At 39.1% G+C, this 21,531-nt stretch overlaps 2 protein-coding genes across 15 annotated transcripts in view; one reads left to right on the top strand and one right to left on the bottom strand.

Annotated features, from left to right (window-relative positions):
- The first annotated feature begins 3,635 nt into the window (after nucleotides 1-3,635).
- On the top strand, nucleotides 3,636-12,229 carry CCDC28A (coiled-coil domain containing 28A). Of its 4 annotated transcripts, none has more exons than XM_062490101.1 (6): nucleotides 3,636-3,680; nucleotides 4,383-4,577; nucleotides 7,236-7,399; nucleotides 8,316-8,470; nucleotides 9,095-9,117; nucleotides 10,250-12,229. In XM_062490101.1, the coding sequence occupies exons 2-6, from the start codon at nucleotides 4,420-4,422 to the stop codon at nucleotides 10,302-10,304; spliced, it is 555 nt and encodes a 184-aa protein (XP_062346085.1). In that variant the 5' UTR covers nucleotides 3,636-3,680; nucleotides 4,383-4,419; the 3' UTR covers nucleotides 10,305-12,229. The 4 variants fall into 4 exon arrangements, 3 of the variants coding, with proteins under 3 accessions (XP_062346085.1, XP_062346087.1, XP_062346086.1); XM_062490103.1 differs by lacking the exon at nucleotides 3,636-3,680 and adding an exon at nucleotides 3,784-3,854; XM_062490102.1 differs by lacking the exon at nucleotides 3,636-3,680 and adding an exon at nucleotides 3,938-4,163.
- A 4,380-nt stretch (nucleotides 12,230-16,609) lies between these two features.
- REPS1 (RALBP1 associated Eps domain containing 1) overlaps nucleotides 16,610-21,531 on the bottom strand; it is a 59,565-nt gene continuing 54,643 nt past the window's right edge. For all 11 annotated transcript variants that reach the window (XM_062490089.1, XM_062490098.1, XM_062490090.1 and 8 more), the window contains 2 exons: nucleotides 21,068-21,173; nucleotides 16,610-19,995 (listed from right to left, as the gene is read on the bottom strand). In XM_062490089.1, the coding sequence (XP_062346073.1) occupies nucleotides 19,927-19,995; nucleotides 21,068-21,173 (175 nt within the window). In that variant the 3' untranslated portion in view covers nucleotides 16,610-19,926. The remainder of the gene's footprint in view (nucleotides 19,996-21,067; nucleotides 21,174-21,531) is intronic.

Below are 21,531 nucleotides of genomic sequence, written 5' to 3'. Positions count from 1 at the left end.
GAGCATTTCAGTCAACAAGTATATACAAATGTTACCACTGTAATGCATGGTGGAATTGTCAGAAAAAAAAGCCTTTTAAAGGAAGACAAAAGCCTTTTCTGGACCATGAATCATTATCACAATACAAAATCATGCAAAAGCTCAGACAGAGATAGTCCAAAACATGCCTTTTTCCTTCCTCAAACTTTTTTTTTTTTTTAATTTTAGGCAGAAGTGTTATCTGCAATAGGATTTCTAGTATCAAATCAAGACCCTACTACTTTTGATTCCTTGCTCTTACTATTATCTTTTAAAATAAATTGTTCACTATAAAATTCTTTTCTCTATGAAAACATAAACTCTGATACTTTCCAATTGTCTGCCCCTTTAGGCTCTGCTAAATCAGTTATAAAAATAACGGAGGCACCATAACAATAATTCTAATGTGGTGTACTGTGCAGGGATAAGAAATTCACTTGGAGAAAAATATTACCAGTATGCTCAAATGGATTGTCTTTTCTGTAGTATTTGATCCCTCCTACTGAGGCACTAAACTGAAGCAGGGTTAACTGTGGAATCCAAATGCTTCCAGAATATGAAAGTAATTTTATTTTAAAATTGCTTTGTGGGGGAAACGTTTCACCTTTATTTAAAAACAGACCATCAGTCATTCTATTTCCACTGCTTTGGTAGGAACAAAGAACACCCAGTCACCTTCCATCCAAACTGTCAAACAGAACACCTTTAATCACACGGGGAGAAACAAACCACACCTCTATATACCAACTGGAAGGTGGGTACATTTACTTACTCATATAGCATGTGAGAAATGAGCTGAATGAACACAAACATTTCCAAAGTCACCATGGAGAAGTTGTATTTATCTCATAATAATTTCCCAAATGGCTGCAGAAATCTTTCCCTAAGTCTCAGTTTGTCCCCTATTTGTAGTCTCCTATATATTTATCCATATACATATGTGTGCAAATGAGGATTCTGCTTGGGCAGCCCTGTGACTGAGAATTTGTGTCTGGCTCACAGCCTACGTGACTTCTGGTAGCTCTTCTTTCCCTGTAACGTATGCCAAACCAGATATCAGAAGCCCTTTGTATTACAGAATCAGCTGTTTCAGCTTCCCTACCTGTCCCTTAAGTCTTGTAGCACTGCCTTTTTGTGTAATCTCCGGCGTTACCGAGATTAATTCTTTTCTTCTCAGTCACTTACATGCAAACACCCTTAGGCTGTTTATTCCCACAAGAGAGATGTCAGTGTATCTCTGGTCTATTGCACACCTCTTGCAACAACACTGACCAAAATGTATCAGAACTGATCCAGCTCAGCAGACTCAAACTGTGTCCTGCTGCAAGGAATTACTTTGACTGTAGGATGACCTTCAGTGGATATCTGGTCCTTGCCATTCACTTGAGAATCACTTCAAATGCAATCTCCCTTTGACAGATAATCTCCCCTTTTGGGTGTCAAAGTGGCCACTGAGTCTCACATCTGTAACATCCCACCCAATTCTCAACGAGACACTGCTATTTAATAGCCCCTCAGGTCTAATTCAAGGTCCATAAGTAAGTTCAGTATCAGGGTATGGCTGGAGAATCATTCTCTTGGTATCATGGACTTCTTAGACAGAGGTAGGGATGTATTCCAAGTGCTGCACACCAGTTAAGTCAGGAGGTAGCTTCATACTGAGACACACATTTGCGAACACCAGTAGAGCTTCTGGCCAATGTTTTCATTGTGGGTGATGCAGATTGTACCACCCCTCACAGCTGCCGTGTGCAAAATGTCTGAGTCTTCATCACAAAGCATACTGTAATGAACAACATGCTTCTCAAGTAAAAAAATAAGATCTCGTTGCAGGCTTAAGAAATACAAGTTGTAGAGATAGTCAATAAATTCATTTTTCTAAGCCACAAACTACTGTCACATGGGGGGAAAACAGCTCAGGCTGCCAGCCATAGATAGGAAAGGACCATTCAAGTCCACAGAGCCATGACTGGCAGGGAGCACTGAGGTGAGATGTGATGAGCAGAAACGCAATAGCGATAGCACCAGGAAATAGACTTGGTGGGGCTGAACTCGTTAATCACTCATGCTGGGTAGGCACGCCCTGCTAATTATACTGTCTGCTCTGAAAATTAAGCTCCTGCACGCCAACGACTCAGGACTGAAATCCAGCTCGGAAATGACACTCTGAGCTGCACCCAACTCCGCGTGGCAGCGGGGTTCCTCGTTTAGTTGGGACGATAGCCGTTCCGAGCACATCTGCCGCGGGGACGAGGATGGGTCCCCCTTGTGCGCGAGAACCGTTCCCGAGCGCGGTGCCTGGGCACGGAGAGCGGGAGCCCCGGAGCGCGGGGAGGCGCTGCCCCCTGCGGGCGGGCACCGGCACGGCCCCGAGCGCCCCGGGCCCGGCCCCTCTGCCGACCGCTCCGCTCTCATCCCAGCCTTCACCCTCCAGGGCTGCGGGATCGCAGGAACAATTAGGTTGGGAAAAACCTCTGAGATCATTGAGTTCAACCTGTGACCGACCACCGCCTTGTCAGCTAGATCGTGGCATTCAGTGCCCTGTCCGGTCTCACCATAAAAACCTCCAGGGAAGGTGACTCCACCGCCTTCCAGGGCAGCCCATTCCAATGTCTAGTCACCCCTTTCTGTAAAGAAATTCCTCCTAATGTCCAACATAAACTTGCTGTGGCTCAGCGTAACACTATGTCCTCTTGTCTGGAACTTTCTGTTCCACTGCCAGCATTCCTAGCCCATATAGCTCCATGTGAATATACTGAGTTCTTCCAGCATATCCTCGTAGAGAATTCCTATTGTTGACCTATTTGGAGATAGCGATGCCTTACAACATCTGAGGATAATTTGCCGGCAGGCTCAGTTGCCCACTTCTACAAGCACAGTTCAACTGGCTTTTAACTTTTGCTAATAAACACAAGTAACAAAGGCTACGAATGAGTCCAGTCCCTGGTTCGGGCTCCACAAACTCAAACAAGAAGTTTCACCTCAAGACGAGCAAGAGCCTCCTTACACTGAGGACGGCAGAGCACGGGAAGAGGCTGCCCAGGGAGGTCGTGGAGTCTCTCTTTGGAGACCCTCAAACCTCACCTGGAAGTGTTCCTGTGCCACCTGCTCCAGGTGACCCTGTCCCCATCTCCAGAAGTCCCTGCCAACCCTAATGACTCTGTGATTTTCCATATAGAGTAAAACATTAATTGAGGTGCCCTGTGCTCCTAAATCGAAGTCCTAAAAAGCAGAAACAACTGAGGCCTGTTCAGCATCGAGCGGGTTGTGGCTGGAGTGTAATTACAGGCAGGAGATAAGAGTGAGCAGGGGAGGAGGCAGAGCGTTACCGCACGCTTCCTTTTTCAGGGGAAAGGAGCGGGTCGGCAGTGGGGTGTTTTTCCCTGTGTGTTTTATCACGTGAGGACTTGGATGAAATATTTCGGGCGCAACCCTCGGCCGTGACGGCCATCCAACGCCGGCCCGGCCCCGCCCCTAGCCCCGCCGCGAGGGGTTCTGGGAGATGTAGTCCCTCCGCTGCGGAGGTGGTGTCTTGGGGCGGGACTCCCACAATGCACCTCGCGGCGCAGCCGGGCCGCCCCGCCATCACGTGACCAGCGCGCCGGGGCGAGCCGGCCGCTTCCGCGTGGGTCCGCGCGCGCTGCGGGGGCGGGGCTCCCCAGGTAGGGGGCGGGGTCTGCGCGGCGCGGGGGTGTCGGGGGCACGGGTTCGGGTCGGTGGGGGGGCTCCGTTCTCTCCTTCTGCTCCCGGGCCACAGCCCGCGTCCCGAGCCTCCGCGGGAATAAAGCGGCGGCGCACGGCTGGGACGCGCAGGTCGTCCCGGCAGGTGGCGGCGGGTGGGTCACGTCGCCGTGCCCGCGGCGCCTTCGGCCGCCTCCGGGGTGTGGCGGGTGTCAGGCGTTTCCCCGCCGAGGAGGGGGCGAGGGAGCGCCGGTAACCGCGCGCAGCGGTTACCTGAGTGCACCCTGTGTGTGCAGGGCTGAGCAGGGCAGGGCAGGGCCCCGGGGCAGCTGTGTCACGGCAGGGTCTTTGGCACGGATGGTCACGGCATCTCCGTGCCGCAGCTCTTGTCGGTGTTTTGCCTGCCGTGGGCCCGAGCAGCGTAGGCGTAATCCACGGGACACAGTGCTTGAGATCATTCGGAGGTACCTGTTGGCTGATGGAGGTTTTAGTTCCTGCCCTTTCCGCTGATCGAGCAGGCCAGGCAACTTCTAAAAATCTGATTCGCTTTTTCTCAGAAATGAGTGCCTGCTCCTCTCTGAAGGAGCTACAAGTTTCATTTCCACGAGCTGTCTTTCCGCTTGCGTTTCTTATGAATGCCAGTTTTAATAGATGTTTATAATTTTATTTTCTTCCCTGTGAAGGACAAGACATTAGTCTAGATGCAGTAAATTGGAAGAAATGGAAGAAAGGAAGATCAAGAGGAGGAGCCCCAAATCATCTTCCAGCCACTCTGCTCAGGTTGCTAACTCCAAGAAAAGCTCAGTCCCAGTCAGTAAAAGTACAGCCTTTTCCAACCCTGCTCCACAGCCTGCTGTACAAAAACCAAAGTTAAAACGGTAAGCTCGGAGCATTTGCAGACCTAGAGGGAGCGAGACCCAGAAACTTGGCAATGCTAAGACAGTCTAAAGGTTGTTTAGACTGGCTGTGACAGAAGAGTTTCAGACTTGTGAGAAGTTTTGATGTGTATTTTAGCAATGTGATTCATGTTTAAATGCAATATAATGGTTATTTTACAGCAAAGGAAGGTGTTTTACACTCTTCTTGTAAGCTTAATGAAATGTTACACAATGCTGTAGACTCATACTAACAACAATCTAGTTGAAGTAGGGTATAGCCTGACATGACTGGCGAAAGACATGAGTTGGGTGATCAGATTTGGGCATCATATGGGAGATATTAAGAGCCCCATATGTACAGCTGTGAGCAACAAATAAAATATTACATGACTGTAAGGTTGGAACTGACAAGTACGGCAGGAAATGAAGGACATAAATTGAACAGGATGAGCTAGAACTGGAATTTCCAAGTGTTTTGTAATTGGGGAACCCTCAGTTGGGATAGCGTCTTGCGTAGAGACATTCAGTTCTTCAGAAAGTACCACGTCAGAATAGTTTGTGTTTTGTTAATGATACGGCTGTTCCAGTACTTACCTGCATGTTAGAAAATGTGTTTTTTGGCTGTGGTAGACGCAGTAGATAAATAAATTAAGAGGAATTTTGAAGTGAAACGTTAGCTGGAGAGAGGCAGAATTCACTGACCTCTTGAGTTTTAGCTGAAGATTAAATACAGAACCATCAGCATCAGCACAGAGAGTCTGTTTGAAGGATGCAGTATTGGCCTGATGAATAATGAATTTGTGCAATGTCAAGTCTATACATTATATTGCAAGAAAACTATGTTAATACTTAGAGGGAAATATTAGTAAATATTAATGTGACTCAAATTGATGGCCTCTGGAGTTGACTGAACAGTCTACTCAACTCTCAACATTCTCCTGGGATTTACTAGAAATTAATTTCTGGCAGTCCACAAGATTGTCTAGAAAAGAAAATGTCCTTTTTGCTTTAAGTTCTGGCCTTCTTGCACAATTGTTAAACTTACTAAGCAGTGCTAATACAGACAATTGTTTGAACTTTCCAAGCAGGAGAGGTAATTGACATAATAATGTGAGGATGAACTACTGCTGTGATAATGGAATAAGAGTATTTAATTAATTTTCACTTCATTTGCAAGAATCCAATGAAGGAAGTTTTCCAAGACTAATAATATATTTTATTAAACATCAGAATTGGGTGGAAAAAATGGATGACCTGTCTGTTGTGCAAACGATTAAGTCTGAAATTGAATCAGAACCTAAATTGAGATGCCCTGCTCTGAATTGAACTGGATATGGCGATTGCTGGACTGGTGGTTGTTTCTACAGCATATAGTCTATATATGATGTTTATAGACTACAGAAGCTCTTGGGCTGGACAAAGAATTATTAAGAAAGAGAGAATTTATGACTTGCAGAGCATGGGAAGGGTAGGGCTTACTAGGCTTTAAACCCCATTATCTTCACTAATAAAGCCTCTTTTTTAAGTCTATAATTTTTTTTTAATATCCCACAGTATTCTAAATTAAAATTGTTAGGCTCATATTTTTTCACTGGATTGAGTTCTGAACAAATTCATCATAACACTGCAGGACAGGCTCCTACCTAAACTGCATTAGGATGCAGCCTGTCTGTCTGTCTCTGGGTCAGAGATGGAACATGCTGCTTCTCACTGGTAGCTGTGTATTTAGTTTCCATATTGGTTGTGTGTTCATGGAGATTTATAATGGTTACTAATTTTCATCCATGGAGTTTCTGTGGGCACATGGTGCTCTGAATAAATGCTATGTCTAGAGAGAAGTATATGGGCTCCAGGAATTTTGACGGTTTTCTTTCAGTAAGGGCTGTAGAGAACTTTTAACAATTTAATGTTTGGGTATGACTAGTTTCATTTGGTACATTAGAGTAGTAGGAGAGTGGTTTTGATGGTGAGATTTACAAAATTGAGATGTTATCTGTGGGTTGAAAGAAAGAGCTCCAGGAAAATTTATGTGGAGGCAAGGTCACCTTCCATAGCTTTTAAGCAGTTTTTTTCCACATGGGTTCCAATCTATAGATGTCTGTGACAAAAGGAGAGTATGATTTTTGAGGGGGTTTCTGTCTGGCTTGCAGATGATTTTTGGGTGATTTCATGTAGATAATGTCTGCCTGGGGAAGTGGTGGAATCACCATCCCTGGAAATGTTAAAAAATGTGAGTGTAGCACCTTGGGACATGGGTTAGTGGTGAACATGGCTGTGCTGGTTTAATGGTTGGACCTGATGATCTTAAAGGTATTTTCTGTGCTAATGCCCTATGTGTCAGTGCTGGGTAAAGTTGGCCCACTTTAGATTACTTAGATGGCCATCACAGATGTCCATTTGTGGTCCATTGATGGTTCCAACAATGAGCAGGAAAACAGATTGTTGGAACAATTCATTTTGCAGTATCAAAATGTTGAGGTAATGATGTTATTTTTAAGACAAGTTGGTGGTCCAGTGTTTATTGTAAAAGCAGTGACTGAAATATTCTCTATATAGTTCCCATTTAATTTTCAAAGCTCAGATGTACACTTCCTTACATTTCAAATTTACAGTGAAATTGAAAGCAGGAAGTAATATTTTTGTTCAATTATTTTTTAGTGTAATCAAAGAGAAAGCCAAACCTCCAGGAGGTGAAGCAAAAGGGGCACAGGCAGCACCCATCCAGCATTCTTTTCTCACAGATGTATCAGATGTCCAGGAAATGGAAAGGGGACTTTTGAGTCTCTTGAATGACTTCCACTCTGGCAAACTTCAAGCATTTGGTAAGTGCATGAATTGTGTGTGCAATAGTTGTTTTTTATAGCTGTACGGTGGTAGCATTTGCAAACAAGTGTGCTGCATGGACAGACTGCAAGCTGTCAGTTGGACTCTGCCACATGAAATCAACATAATTAATACATCTTACTGCATTTTTAAGTGACAGTCCTATTGTAAGGTTGTCTGTGTTGTGAGATTATTCATATGCCATTTCACTATTCCTTCTAGCACAGAAGCACTTGGCCTTAAGATACCAAGTTTAAAACCACTTATTTATGATGGTGTAGGAAGAAGTAACTGTATTTAGCACACAGTTTTGTTGCATATGAACATTTAAGACTATCGGTGACAACTTTTATGAAAATGAATGCAAGCTGCATTTTACCCAGGTTAGTCTTCTGTCTTACCTTCTTAGTATTTTTACAGCCTCAGAGCTGCTGGCAGTTTTAGAAAAAACATTACACATTTTTGCTTTATTTTTTCTCCTCTGTACTAAGTAGAAAAATGCATGTGTCATTTTACAAGTTTAGTGTTAGGTCAGTGTGTCAATTTCACACCGATTTTACAAAAGAACCTGAGAAGTTTCTGTTCCAAAAAAGTAACCCTCAGATAGATCAGAATTGGAAAGAAGGTTTATTTTGATAGCGTTTTAAGTTAAAAACCAGGGCTTTTCTGAATCCGAGAAAAACAACTTGTATTCTAAAAAACTCTTAGGACTTTGGATAGCCATTGTAAATTCAGCACAACACAACATCAAATGGGATAACAGAAACTTCAGTAGTGAAACAGTGAGAAATCATTGAGAAAGCAAGTGTACTTGTAAATTGAATGTTTAAATTATCTGATGTAAAAAGCTGCATCTTCATACCTTAATTTTCTCTCTTGGGTTTCTTTAGATAAAGCTTTTGCTTGTCCTTTTAGGAAATGAATGTTCCATAGAGCAGATGGAGCACGTGCGGAGTATGCAGGAGAAACTTGCTCGCCTCAATCTGGAGCTCTATGGGGAAATGGAAGAACTCCCTGAAGATAAAAGAAAACTAGCCAGTGATTCCAACCTGGATAGACTGCTGTCAGATGTAAGTACTGGGAAGGCAGAAATCATGGAACTTAGTCCACAGTAAAGCCTGGTTGAGGAAAACACCGCTTCTGTGTGCGCAGTGATTTACAGGTGAGGAGAACGTGGCTCTTCGATGAACCAAGTGCACCCTGCAGTCCTCTTGGTTTTGGGAAAACACAGGAGTTGTTTTCATTTATTACAGCTGCTGGTCGCTTTGGGGAGGGGAACAGGCTGGCTGCAAGCTGCCTGAGCATATCAGCCTGCTCAGGGGCAGCCCATTTATGAGGGAACTATGAGCACTTTTCCTGTGGTCCATCCTCCTACATCAGGGGAAGATGACACATAGCAAGTAATATAGATCTGTATATTCTACACTTTGTCTAGTGTATTTCCAGGAAAACCAGAACTGTTAAACTTTAAATTTCTTGAGATCAGCAGATTTAAAGTTAATTTGGAACTTATCTCATTGTATAGAATTCAGTGTAGGTTTGATAATGATTTTTGTAACAATACATTTCAGCCCAAACTGTTAGTTATTTCCTTCATTTTTTAATGTATTTATTTTAGCATACCAGCGCAATTAATTGCATTACTTTGACTAATAGAAGTGCTATTTCTCATAATTTTTATATTTATATTGCAGCTAGAAGAACTAAATTCATCTATGTATCCTTTTTCTAAAATGTTTATTTTGCATTATAATTGTAGTCAAATTGCATGTGTTTCCCTAGTCACCGATGTCTTTACAAGTGTCAAATTGCTTCAATAATGCCTTTGTGTTGTTTGCTTTTTAATTTGACACAACAAAGAATCAAAGTGCAAATCCAGGTGTTTATTTTGCACATTCCTCTGAGCACTGCATTATGTCAGGGCTCAGTACCTAGAGTTGTAGTTACTTGTGATGCTGTGCTTTTAAAATAGTGTTGTAATACAGCATTGATTTTTGGGTTCTTCCAATACACAAGTGACTGTATCTTGACACATCTAATAACAGGTTGTTTCTTTAATGTGGTGATATATTTAGCTATGATGTACCACTTGTGTACCACAATGTGTTGTCAGTAGCAAAGCCCATCAGCAGCAGGGTCTTTCTTACGTGCACATTATTGAGACATTCTGGAACAAACATCTATAGTAATATTCCTTCAACAATATTCAGAGGCATCTGTCCCACTGATAAGTGCATTCGATTATCTTTTAGTTTTTTTCTAGAAACATGTGGTGTCATTTATCACTGATAGACTGTGAAGGGTGAACTGACCTAATTTTTTATTTCTAGGGTCAGATACTTCAGCAGAGCTTAGTTAACGGAACAAAAGTGTGCTCTTAGCCCACAGAAGATAAAGCTGAATGTCTCAGCTTGTCTTGTACACTGTGCTTTTGATAAGCCAGGATGACAGTGGAGGAGTGTTTACTCTGCAGTCTGGTTATTTCTGTTGTTACATGCTTTCTATGCATTGAGGAGGTGAGGCTCTAGATTTTGGGACTTAAGATCCTGCATATCTGTGGGAAGCTCTTTAAAGCAGACTTCATAAAGAGGACAAGTGGAATGTGATCATAATATGGAGTAGTGATAATCTGCCATTGCCCTTGATCCACAGGCTAATGCTGGAGGTATGTAATGCTCAAGTCTCATTGAGAAATATGAATCTCCTGGTGGGAAACTAGCATAGGACTCACCAGAACAGTTTGTCTGGACTGGTGCATACCCCACAGTAAGCAGAGTTTCATGTAACACTGCTGTCTTGTTATGCCTTATATGTATGTGAAAGTGTTATTCCTTAATGTTTTGCTTCAGCCAAAAACTACATTTAGCAGATGCTCAAGATATTCCAAATGGCACTACAGGCTGAGAGAGAATATCTTTGTCAGTCTGGATTCTCCCAGCTTTGCTTTTGTTTTTCTGGACACTGGAATCGAGAAGAGTTGACTTTGCTTTGTTTGTCTTTTAATTTGACAGAACAAAGAATCAAAGTGCAAATCCAGGTATTTATTTTGCACATTCCTCTGAGCACGGCATTATGTCAGGGCTCAGTACCTAGAGTTGTAGTTAATTGTGATGGTGTGCTTTTTATTACTGCCTTACTTAACAGAAAAATTGGAGAAACTTGGAAATAAATTTCTTCTGCTTAGTGTTCATATGGCTGCAAATGGTACATGTATATAAGTTTATTGGTGTTTCTCCAGTTTTTATGAAGGTAGTGATAATGTTGCCTTTCTGATCATTACATAGACAATCTGCTCACTATCTCTTTAGTGTTTTGTTGATTGGTGATGCCACAGGTTAATTTATTGTTAATAAAGTGAAAAGTTTTAAATATATGATGTTTCATTTGCAGAAGCTGCTCTTGGTTTGGCGGTGTTAGGAAGATGAGTTTTAGCATTTTCCAACTGTTTGCAGAGTTTATGTTTTTACATTACTATGAATAATTTTAAAATGTCACCAAATTAAAACTAGCATGCATGCTAGCAGTCTACACAATTTAAGTATTGTGAAATTCAAAAATTGGGTAAATAGTTACTGTTCAATAAATCCAGGATATTCAATTTTGTAGTTACTCTTATGTTGTAAATGGGCTGTTATTAATTGGTATCATCTTCCTGTGCACAGCCATAAGGGAAAAATAATCCATATTCGTGTAAAATCAGGCTGGTTTTAGATCCAAATTTTCTATCTTGGTCCATCAAACCATGCCTTTGGTTCTAGATTTATTTTATATTCAGTTTTTAGGTAATACATTGAGATACCACACAGATTTTACATTTACTGAACAAGGAATGAAAGCTTTATACTTCTTGAATGTAAAGCTTTTGTCAGCCCAGAGTGGGTGTGTGGCAGAGAATAGAAGATTCCTTTTGTTCGGCATCTTTGGAGAAGAGGCTCCTTCAGCCACAAAATACAGTTTTGGATTGTGCAGCACCAAGCCTGCAGCATGCTGGGGACAGAACAATCATTCAACTACCACTACATGCTCTGGCTACAGATCCAGCCTCAAATTCCCTGCCTCACCTATCATGCAAATCTTCACAATTTACAAACCAGCAGGGATCGCAGTGATTGTCCCCTTACGGTGTTCTTGTGCTTTATGCAATGTATCTCCTTCAATGCCAAGATTCTCTAGGAGTTTGCATGATTGTAAATATACCTAGGAGTCTCTGCCTGCAGCTGGGTATGTACCTGTGATGTTGTGAAATCCAAAGTCAGCTTAAGAGAACTAGAATATGACAAGCTTCTCAGAAAGTGAAGCCAAGGTTGATGTTTGTTTTCTGCGCACACACACACACACCTCTGACGAATAATTGTGCAATTATAATTTCTGCACAGCTCCTTCTCACATCAGCACTATGCCCTTGTTTCTGGGCGGGCTTACGAACAACAAGCAAAAAAGTAGTATCTCTTAGACTCGTGCCTCATACCAAGTGTGGCAAAAGTCCCTAGTAGAGCTGCAGTTATACAAAATAAATTGTATTCTTGAAGCTCACCTGGATGCAGAAGCAGAGTTCTGTGCTCACTAGCAGCTTATTGCCAGCAAGCACAGTATATTGCAGCACTGTAATGCACACGTGTCCCAAACCACACTTTTCATCTCAAAATTTAAATATTCTATGTTAGAAGCAGCTCTTTTCAAGTTTTTGGGCTCTGACATCAAACTGCTTAGGCTTACTATTTCAAACACATTTCAAATCACTTACAAACATGTTGGATGTTTTGTTCTTTCTGTAGCAATTTATGCAAGGACTGAGCGTATAATCTGAGATAGACAAAGAAATACCTTTTTCAAGCAGCTATTTAGTATATATATTTTATATATAAATACATAAAAATAAATATATATTTAAAATTATACATTAATTAGCCCCTTTTTCATCAATTGCTTTAAGCTCATGGGCAACTACAAGTCTCAAAAAATGCATTAATTGCAAATAATTGAGAAATTAAGAAATTATTTTTCCCTTACCTCCTCCTGGATACAAGTTTGTGTCTTTGATACAGTCCATTAATGGTGGATACTTACTAAACTCTCAATTCATACAAGAAAATTTTATAGTAAGACTTTTGGGATACTGAACTCTTATGTGGTAATGAACTAATCACATTTCTGGGCTCCTGCAGGAAAAGAAAAAAAATTACTGTAACATATTCATGGGAAGTCTTTTGTAACTAGAAAAGTATGTAAGTAGCTGCAGAAAATCAGCTTCTTTTCTGTTGTTTCCTGAAGACCTGTTTATGGAGATTAAAGTGTATTAATATGAGTATATTTACCAGTGTGAGTTTAGGCCAGTGTTGTGGTTTAAAAAGTCACACCGATAAAACGGGTTTGGTGTTTGGAAGAAGGTGCTCTGTGCTGCCTCACTGTGGGGAATCTGGGGCAAAAATTACATTCTCCTCTATACTTCCAGTTGAAGGCAACAACACTGGAAGAAACTGATGGGCTGAGTCTGTTAATCCATGGCTTTGTGGCTGGTGTCACTGCCAAAATTTTGTGGTTTTTGACAATGCAATGGCCTATGCAGCACCAGGCCTGCTGGCATCAGATGGGATTCATCTTTCTCAGTGCAGGAAATAGCACGGCTCACTGGCAAAACTTTACAATATATGTGATGGGGGAGTGGGACAGTACCAGGCTTGTCCCTGGCAAGATGTTGGATGATATGCAAAGGTCAGAGGGACAGGATGGTGGCAAAGGTCCTCTGCTTCTCTCAACTGTGCTGGCCACATTGGAGCACACCTGCAATCCCAGGGACTCATCTGGTAGCAGAAGCCAATAGGAAAACACCAAGGAGGAAACATGTCAAAGAAATTAGGGAGTACTCCTTTGGGAAGAATTGATTCTGCAATGAGACTAAACATTGCAGATATCTGAATTAGAACTGAACTTTGCTTAAATAAAGCTTTCCAAAGAGACTTGTGGCACACATCCACAAGAGCTATACATCTCTTTCTCATAGGTAAAAAAAAGAAAAATCCCTATGTTTTTAATAGTTGATGTTAGATATAAATTTTGAATCTTAAAAATTAGCCATTGTAATAGACAATAATTTTCCCACTATTTAGAAGTACTGATTAATATGAGACCTCCAACTTACAGCTTTTTAATATTAAACCAATAAAAAACAGAATGTGAAAGAACCAAGAACTATTCCCCACAAAGAGAGAGGCAGAATGAATGAGTAGTTTGCAAATTATCTGATCACCCTAAATAAATGCTATATAAATAAATAAATAAAAAGCATAAATGCAATACTGCAGCATCAAGCCAAAATACTACAACAGATAAAGTCTAAGAGTTTGAGCAGGTGCTAATAGAAGAAATATTTATACAGAACTCTAAAAACTGAAATGCATATGTGAAAGAAAATAGGTGTAGGTTAGAACAAAAATCTATTGCCATCTTCATGAATACTTTAAACCCGAAATCCTACCTTACAATCAAAATTACATCTACTTTCAATTTCAGACAATACTCACTTTGGATTAATTCAGATCAGGACAGTTTTGAGCTGGGACAGTTGAAATGCAACCCCCCTTAAATCAATATGTAACATTCTTTTCAAGAAACAAGAGAATCTCATAAGAAAAAAAAATCTACATGAAGAGGTATTTGCAAAAAGGAAGTTTAAAACCTAAAAGGAAATTGATGTTCTAAAAAGCTACAGGAAAAAAGTATAAAAACCACTGACAAAATTGGTACTTTTGTTACTTTTGAAAAGTTCTGAGACATTATCAATTTTAGCATGGTTTTGGTTAGCAAGTTCACTATGGAGGCAATGTGGTAAAAAACATAGAATCCATCAAAATTACCAGCCTCTTGATTTTGAGAAAAAAGTGATGCGAATAATTACTGTTTTTCCACAGAAATGTTCTTGCTTTAATGCTACACTTTATCCTGAAAAGCAATGTGTAGAGTAAACTAGGGAGTATGTTCCTTTTAGGTACCCTTCTAAAGCAAAAGGACCTCTGCATTCTTCTATGATCTCTTGGTTCCTTCTGATGAGAAGGCAGGTAATCACATTCCTTCATGAGGGCAGTGAAAGACAACGGATTGAAGCTCTAGAAGAAAGGTTTCTTATAAACTGAACCACACTTCTTCCAAAGGCAGGATATGTAACAAAAAACAAGTGACATGCTCAAGGCATGGCACTTGTGCATTTTTCTGATAGAATGCAATGAATTACAACTTCCTACAAAATTACTTTCATCTTTTTCTTGAAATACGCTATTTCCATACCTTGACTAACTCAAGCTTTCTATCAGCTTGAGCTATGCAAAATAAGGCACAAAAGCACTTAGAAGAGTGGTGAATTTCACAGCATTTTAAAGAAATGCACAACTAACTTAACATAGAGATTCCTGAAGTATTTCCCTTGACTTCTGCAGAGAAACCATGTATTGGTGAAGCTCCTTACTATACATAAATTTTTTGCTAGGTGTGACACAGCCAGTGGGGATGCTGGGCCTTCAGAAGCCCTGAGGTGAGTGCTCACGGCAGCTGTTTTAATGCTTATTCCACTTCCTGCTTCCCAGCTGTCAGGAAAATAATTGATTTTCAATATGAAATAAATTTATTTTCTCAATATGCAACCAGTCTTTCAAAATGCTAGTGTTCCTTACTTGCCTTTTGGTTGGATACAAAAAACCACGGGCTCCTTGCAGAAGACAGCTGTGATCCAAGTGCAGTTTCTTACAATGAACGTGTTGCACCCCATGGACCATACCCTCCTCTGTCAGTTTAATGCAGCCTTACTTAAGCCAAAGAAAGAAAAGCAGTCAGACCTCTCAGGTTAAGTGACAGGAAGCAAAAGGCACCACTGCAGCTCTAAGGGATACACCAAGGAGTGTATGTGCACTGCAGAGTATGATGTATCTCCCAACTCCATGAGCTCCTCCACAGACTGGGATAAAATACAGCCACATACAGTTCAACAGCAATATTGCCAAAATTTGGGTTTCCAGCAACATACAACTGAAAGTCATCTTAAATTGCTTTTACTATTAATGATGTTTTGTTAATTTTGTAGGCCTCTCAGAAACAAGACCAGTCAAAACAACAGAGTAATTTCAGCTGCTTCCAGATTAAACACATCAATATCTGTAAGAGTGAAAGTGTCAAGAACATATTCTACCAGAGATGAAATAGAATTCATCTATCTTTTTGTTGCTGGTGAAGTGTGATAAACAGTACTAAGAGTCTTCTTAAAGCTTTGGATTTAAACTGTAAGATCATGAACTTCGTATTTCATAGTCACAATTCCATTTTTTTTAGTATTATAACTAAACAAAGGCTGTTTTGGACAATAATTTAAATGCAAGACATTGAATACCTATATACCAGTAGGCTGGAAAAAACTACTGTGCAATCACTTTAAAACACACTAATAGTGTACAACCAGGTACAACTAGAGTACATTCAGTATACACTTAGGTACACATAATGTACAATCTACCTTTAAAGCAGAAATTGCACCTTCAAAGCCCATTTTGCCAATTAAAAGAAATATTACTCAAAGGAAATTACATAGTATTCAGCTTCCCTCCTCCACATCCCCAAACAAAAGCAATTAATTCAAAGATTCCTGTCAAGTTTAAATTTGCTTGTGTACTAACTATCAGGAGAACTTGGTATTGTCTCATTTGGTTACTGGTATATAGACATTAACATCTTTCCTATAAAATTCCTAGTTTGTTGTTAAAGACTATTAAGAGAACACAGCATTTAAAATTTTTTGTTATTACATAATAAAGTCCTTGGTTTTCATGTGTTTTCCTCTAGGCAGCTAAATGATTAGGACATCAATATACATGGTAAGACAAGCATGCTGCATAAGCATGCAAATACTCAAGTTATTTTTTAATCTTCCCCACAGAGTAGGAACTGCATTGTTATTGCTCACTTGGAAATAACCTGCTTTTGCAACACATTACAATTTCATGAAACTACATTCCACTAGAAACTAAGATTAGAATGAGCTGGGAGTTAAGACACGATGATTTACAATTTTTTACTGTTTTAGGAAAAAGCATGATTAAGCTAGGCCACCCATAAAGTGACATTTAGAGACATTTCAGCATAGCTGAAAACAGAAGAGTAATTCTCAACTCTGCCCTAAACGTGGAGAAACACAGCACACCCCATCCATAAGGGACAGAGACATGTCACACAAGAAACAATGCTGCAAATTTATTTTCTTTAGTTGTAAGTTTTTATAACCTCAACTTTGTTTATCCCACATAAGACATTTTCAGTTAATACGAGAGCATCTAGTTCATCACAATTGCAAGGAAAATGAGGTGCGTGTGAAGTACAAAAGAATTGAAAATACTTGCTTACATTGGATAGACTTAGAATACTGCTCAAAACAAAGTGGTTTTCCAGCTTTTTACCTTTGCATTTTGGAAATCTTCTCTGCAGTCCAAAGATAGGCAATGAATGGAGAAAAAAGCAACTCCAAAGCAGGTGGAATGAAGAGGCACATTATTAGGAGACACAAAAGAAATGCAAATCAAATGAGAAGAGACACTCTTCCAGTGACAAAGTCCAAAGAAAAACATTTTCCAGGTGTTTCAGAAAGGCCTGCTGCTATCCATCCATCCATCCCAGCTGGGTACATGAATCACACTCCATACTATTTAGTAGTCTACATTTATATTTGCAATAGAGAGAGCACCTCTTCTGTACTGTACGTAATTCCTTGCCCCAAAGAGCTTACAATCTAAGTTTATAAAAAAGAATGCATCAAGTAGCTGGATCAAGATCAAAGAAATGGAGAAAACAGGGAGATAATTTTATAAGGGATTAAAGTTGGGTTACATTACTAAGTGAGGTAACTTCTGAACATCATTGGCAGTGATGTTCTTAAGACATTAAGTAGTTTTTCAGCTAGAAGATCTTCTGATCATGAAAAACTGGTTTAAAATATACAGAATGATGCATTAAAAGTAATTCACAAAAATTCTTAAAAATAGACTTGTTGGCAAGACACAAAAAGGTTCAGACTGCTGAAGTACTTCACTTGAAACACTAACTTGTCATTCTACCAGGAAGATATGGATGGTAGAGAAATTCTTATGTACATGTAACATTTGAATGTAAAAGGCTTTTCACATTTAAGCTTAAAATGTTAAATTCTGATTTAAGAATCCTATTGCTATAAACATAGGCTTATTACTTAAATATTAATATGAAAATAGTGCTATTTTTAAAATGTGTTTTAAACTTTAAAATAAACTATGGACAAGATACAGTTAATTCAAAAGATCAACATTCTTTAACTGCAGTGACTCACTTTTCCCACTTTTTAAAAAAGGGAAAAACTTTTTTCCACTCTGTTCCTGCTACTTGTCAGTTATAATAGAAGTGATCGGTCCATCAACTTTAAAGTTTTTTACTTTACTTTGAGGGGTCATTTGTTTTGCTGGCTTTTCTTAACCTTTCTCTATTCATATACAGTTTTCAGAAGTCAAAGCTTTGCACTTTATATAAAATTTATATGTCACCTTTCTTAATCCCTTTACATGCAAATAGAAACTACCATCTTTCATGCAGCTATGACACCCTTTCATACCAGAGAATTTTGCTTTGGATTATGTACATAAACCATCTGCAACACTTCCATGACATTTGAAAAAACGTTGGAATACTTATAGTGGTAAAAATTCACCACAATTATACAGTCTGCTTATGATAACCAAAAAGATAAATACTTGCTTTTCACTGTAACAGCATAACCAGTGGTAAATCTGTCTTGACCTATCCTTTTGGAAGGGAAGCAGATGTTAAGAGAATCTCATTTATGCACAGAAGTGAGACAGTGATGTTAAGGACTGCTAACAGAGGATGATTTATCTTTAGTTTTTAAAGGAATTTTCAAGGAAATCAAACCAGATATTAAGCCTAAAGAACTAAAAATATATTTTACCCAATACTAACATTTACTTTTAAGAAATTGCATTTGTATTAAATTTGCTTCTAGGAGGATACAAAAGGAGTATAGCCACAGATTACCAAAAGAACCACTTCTGATCAACAGCTATAAATGAGGGAAGAAAATGGCCAAAAGATCACAATCAATCACTTCTTGTACATGCCACAAAATTACAAAAAATTACCTGCAAACCTGTAATAAAACCCTCCCCCTTATTTGAATGAGTTTCAATTCCCAGGTAAAGATGAATCAACAAAATTAAAATATTGTGCTGTTTTATTGGTGTAAAAATCACACAATTGCTAGTTCTGATTCTGCAGAGATACATCCATGCAGTTAAACATCTATGATCCCACAGCCAGAAAAAGCCATTAAATAGAATATCTGCTGTTAGTCAGCAATTAATGCAAATTTACATATGAGATCAAAATGTGTGTATCGTACAATATACAACAAATCCTAATACAGTACATCAACCTGAAGAGCAAGATACACTCAAGGAACTCTGTTAATAGTGAAGCCTGTCTATATACCAGAGAAGTAAGGCCTGGAAACAAGATGACAGAAAGTACCCCAGAATTCCTAAGAAGCAAAACTGTTCATTTTTTGTTTTATATTTTGGTTGTTTTTGCTGGGAATTAGAAGTTTATAGAGGTATTGACACATTACTTGACAATGCAATTTGTTATAGTGAAGACTGGTGGATGTGATCTGCTATTAAAAAGGTAATGTGTGAGACATGCAATTACAGGTGGTGCTTAGATAATGTGCAAATAATGTTTGGACCTACACCCAACTCTTTTCACAAAAAGGAGAACTAAAGAAGACCTGTTTGATAGATAACCACCTGTGCCATAAACATTCCTACTCATGCAGCTGAATCAGGACCATGAATGGATAAAATGTGAACACCTGGCAATCTGTGGTTACATACTCTATAATGTATGCAACAAAAATGACAAAATCCAATCCAGTTGATATGGCAAACAGCCTGCACAAACTCTCCCAAACTGAGTAAGATGGGGAATTGCAAATAGGCAGGCTTTCCAGAATCGTGAACAACTTTCCAATTGTGAAAGGCAGCTTGGGAAGTAACATTGGCTGATGACAGATTAGTAGTTTGTCTCTCTTCTGGCACAATAAAATAAATCCCATAGCGAATGAAGAGTTTATGTACTTAAAGGTTAAAACTGACTATTAGCAATCCTCTTCTGCAAAGATGTTTCAACAGGAAAACAAAAACCACAAAAAAATTCCAGTTGGAAATTCTGGCGACAAACTCTGCAAACTCAAGTCCAACAAAGATCACGGATGCCCACAGAAAAAGATGTGAGAGGCAGTGTCACATTCAAGGAAAAAGTATTTTGGTTTTTTTTTCTCTCTGTACTGAAATTAAAATACTCAAAATACAAAAGTGAACAAATTGACAAACAGAACCACAACATTTAATGTAGAATAGAGTGCACTGAGCTAGATGCATGGATATTTAAATAGGCCTTGAAACCAATACCCCTTTCAAAATTAGTAAATTCACAGTTAACGGCAGTAGGCTTAGAGGTGAGAGAAAGGTCGAAGTTGTTCCAGTTGGACTTCCAGGGAGATTCTCTCTTCAAGAACATCCTACAAAAGAAAGATTTTCTACTGACAGTCCACAGAGAATGAGTACTGAAAACTTCTTCATGCAATCAAAATCTGCTTCAGTTTGAGAACTGATTTATATTCTATAATCTTGGTAACTCCTCCCAGAAACTGAATAGGACATTGGCTGGCTGGTAATTACTTATCATTGAAAATCAGTACTTTGCTCCAAGGTGATGCCATTTAGTATTTTTTCATTTTATTCAAATCATCCAAACCCAAGTCTGTAACCAAATGTAAACCTAACTATAATATTTGAAAATGAAGTCTGAAATGTTAAGGGGGTAAGCTCTCACCTGAATTAAGAATATTGTAACCTCACAATTTTTTTCCCCAGTTTTTCCTCTTACGTGAATTTTATGCACCTTGACTCTCATAAACAGTAACAAGTGAAAGTTTGGCTTAAGTTTTTAAAATTACCTAACTTCCATTCTAAACAGTATCTTATTAATTCATGTTTTCATTTAAGATTTTTAAAAAACATATAGTATAAATTAGATATCTTGGGTAAGAAAGATGACAGGTGAAAGACATTAAGCTGATGCCTACAGACAGCTCCAAAACAATGATAGCTGACCTAGACAAAAAAATTAATATTGTTGCACTAATTATTAAACTGCAAGTTTTGTATTTCAGATTATTGCATTTGTTTAAAAATATTTGTAATTCATAATTTTATTAAGACTTTAAGGCTTGCTTTTTCCTTTAGAAGAACACAAACCACTTAAGCTGCTCTTCTCCATACTGCTTTTGAAGTATGTGATGACCACAACAGCTAACATAGTATTAACAATGTGAGGTGAAATTTTAGTGTAGCTAAAATCAAATCAATACATTGAAAAATATGCATTGTAGTAGCCAAAGTGTGATTTGTAATTTCACAAAGCTTGTCATAAATAGGTATATTCTACAATCTACAAAAATAGCTAAATATTTCATATCAGTATCCTCAACTACATTTATCATTGAATTGCAGAGATGCCTGTTACTGTGCATCACTAACATCTTGCTCTCTGAAGCTCTTCTCTTACACAGACAAAGACTAAGGAAATACCTTTAGTTGCTGCTGTAGTTCACTGTTCAATCTGGCCAAAACAGTGTTGGTTTCCTTGTTACGTCTGATTGATGCCTGAATTGCCTTCTTGTCTTTCCCCACTGATCTGAGAATATATTAGAAATACTGTAATAAGTAATTTGGCCACTTAGCTGAACATCTCACTTATAGTACCTCTTTTTTAAGTGAGCAGAATCCTCTTTTCAAAAATTTTTTTACTTGTTACATTGTTAATTTTTCCCACTTCTGGCTTGGTTAACCACATTTGTTTGCATGGAAACACAGATATATACATTTCATATATGCACATACAGTTGGTTTCAATCAAAGAGCATGCAGCACATTTTAAAAATTTGTCATTATCAACTTTCTGAAGGCCCAACACAGCCAACCACATTCATTCACCTCAAAGTGATTACTGCAATAGACTACTTTAATGCTAGGACACACAGACTGCACATTTT

Source organism: Cinclus cinclus, chromosome 3 (genome assembly GCF_963662255.1).
Source record: "Cinclus cinclus chromosome 3, bCinCin1.1, whole genome shotgun sequence".
Classification (NCBI taxonomy): Eukaryota; Metazoa; Chordata; class Aves; order Passeriformes; family Cinclidae; genus Cinclus; species Cinclus cinclus.
The sequence above is the reverse complement of the archived record's forward strand: the minus strand, read 5'-3'. Positions and strand labels throughout refer to the sequence as shown.

Excerpts from the sequence above, each read along its gene's own strand:
- CCDC28A (XM_062490101.1), top strand. The coding sequence starts at position 4,420 with ATGGAAGAAAGGAAGATCAAGAGGAGGAGCCCCAAATCATCTTCCAGC. Across the intron at positions 4,578-7,235 it reads CAAAAACCAAAGTTAAAACG|TGTAATCAAAGAGAAAGCCA; the intron begins GTAAGCTCGGAG and ends ATTATTTTTTAG. Across the intron at positions 9,118-10,249 it reads GAAGAACTAAATTCATCTAT|CCAAAAACTACATTTAGCAG; the intron begins GTATCCTTTTTC and ends GTTTTGCTTCAG.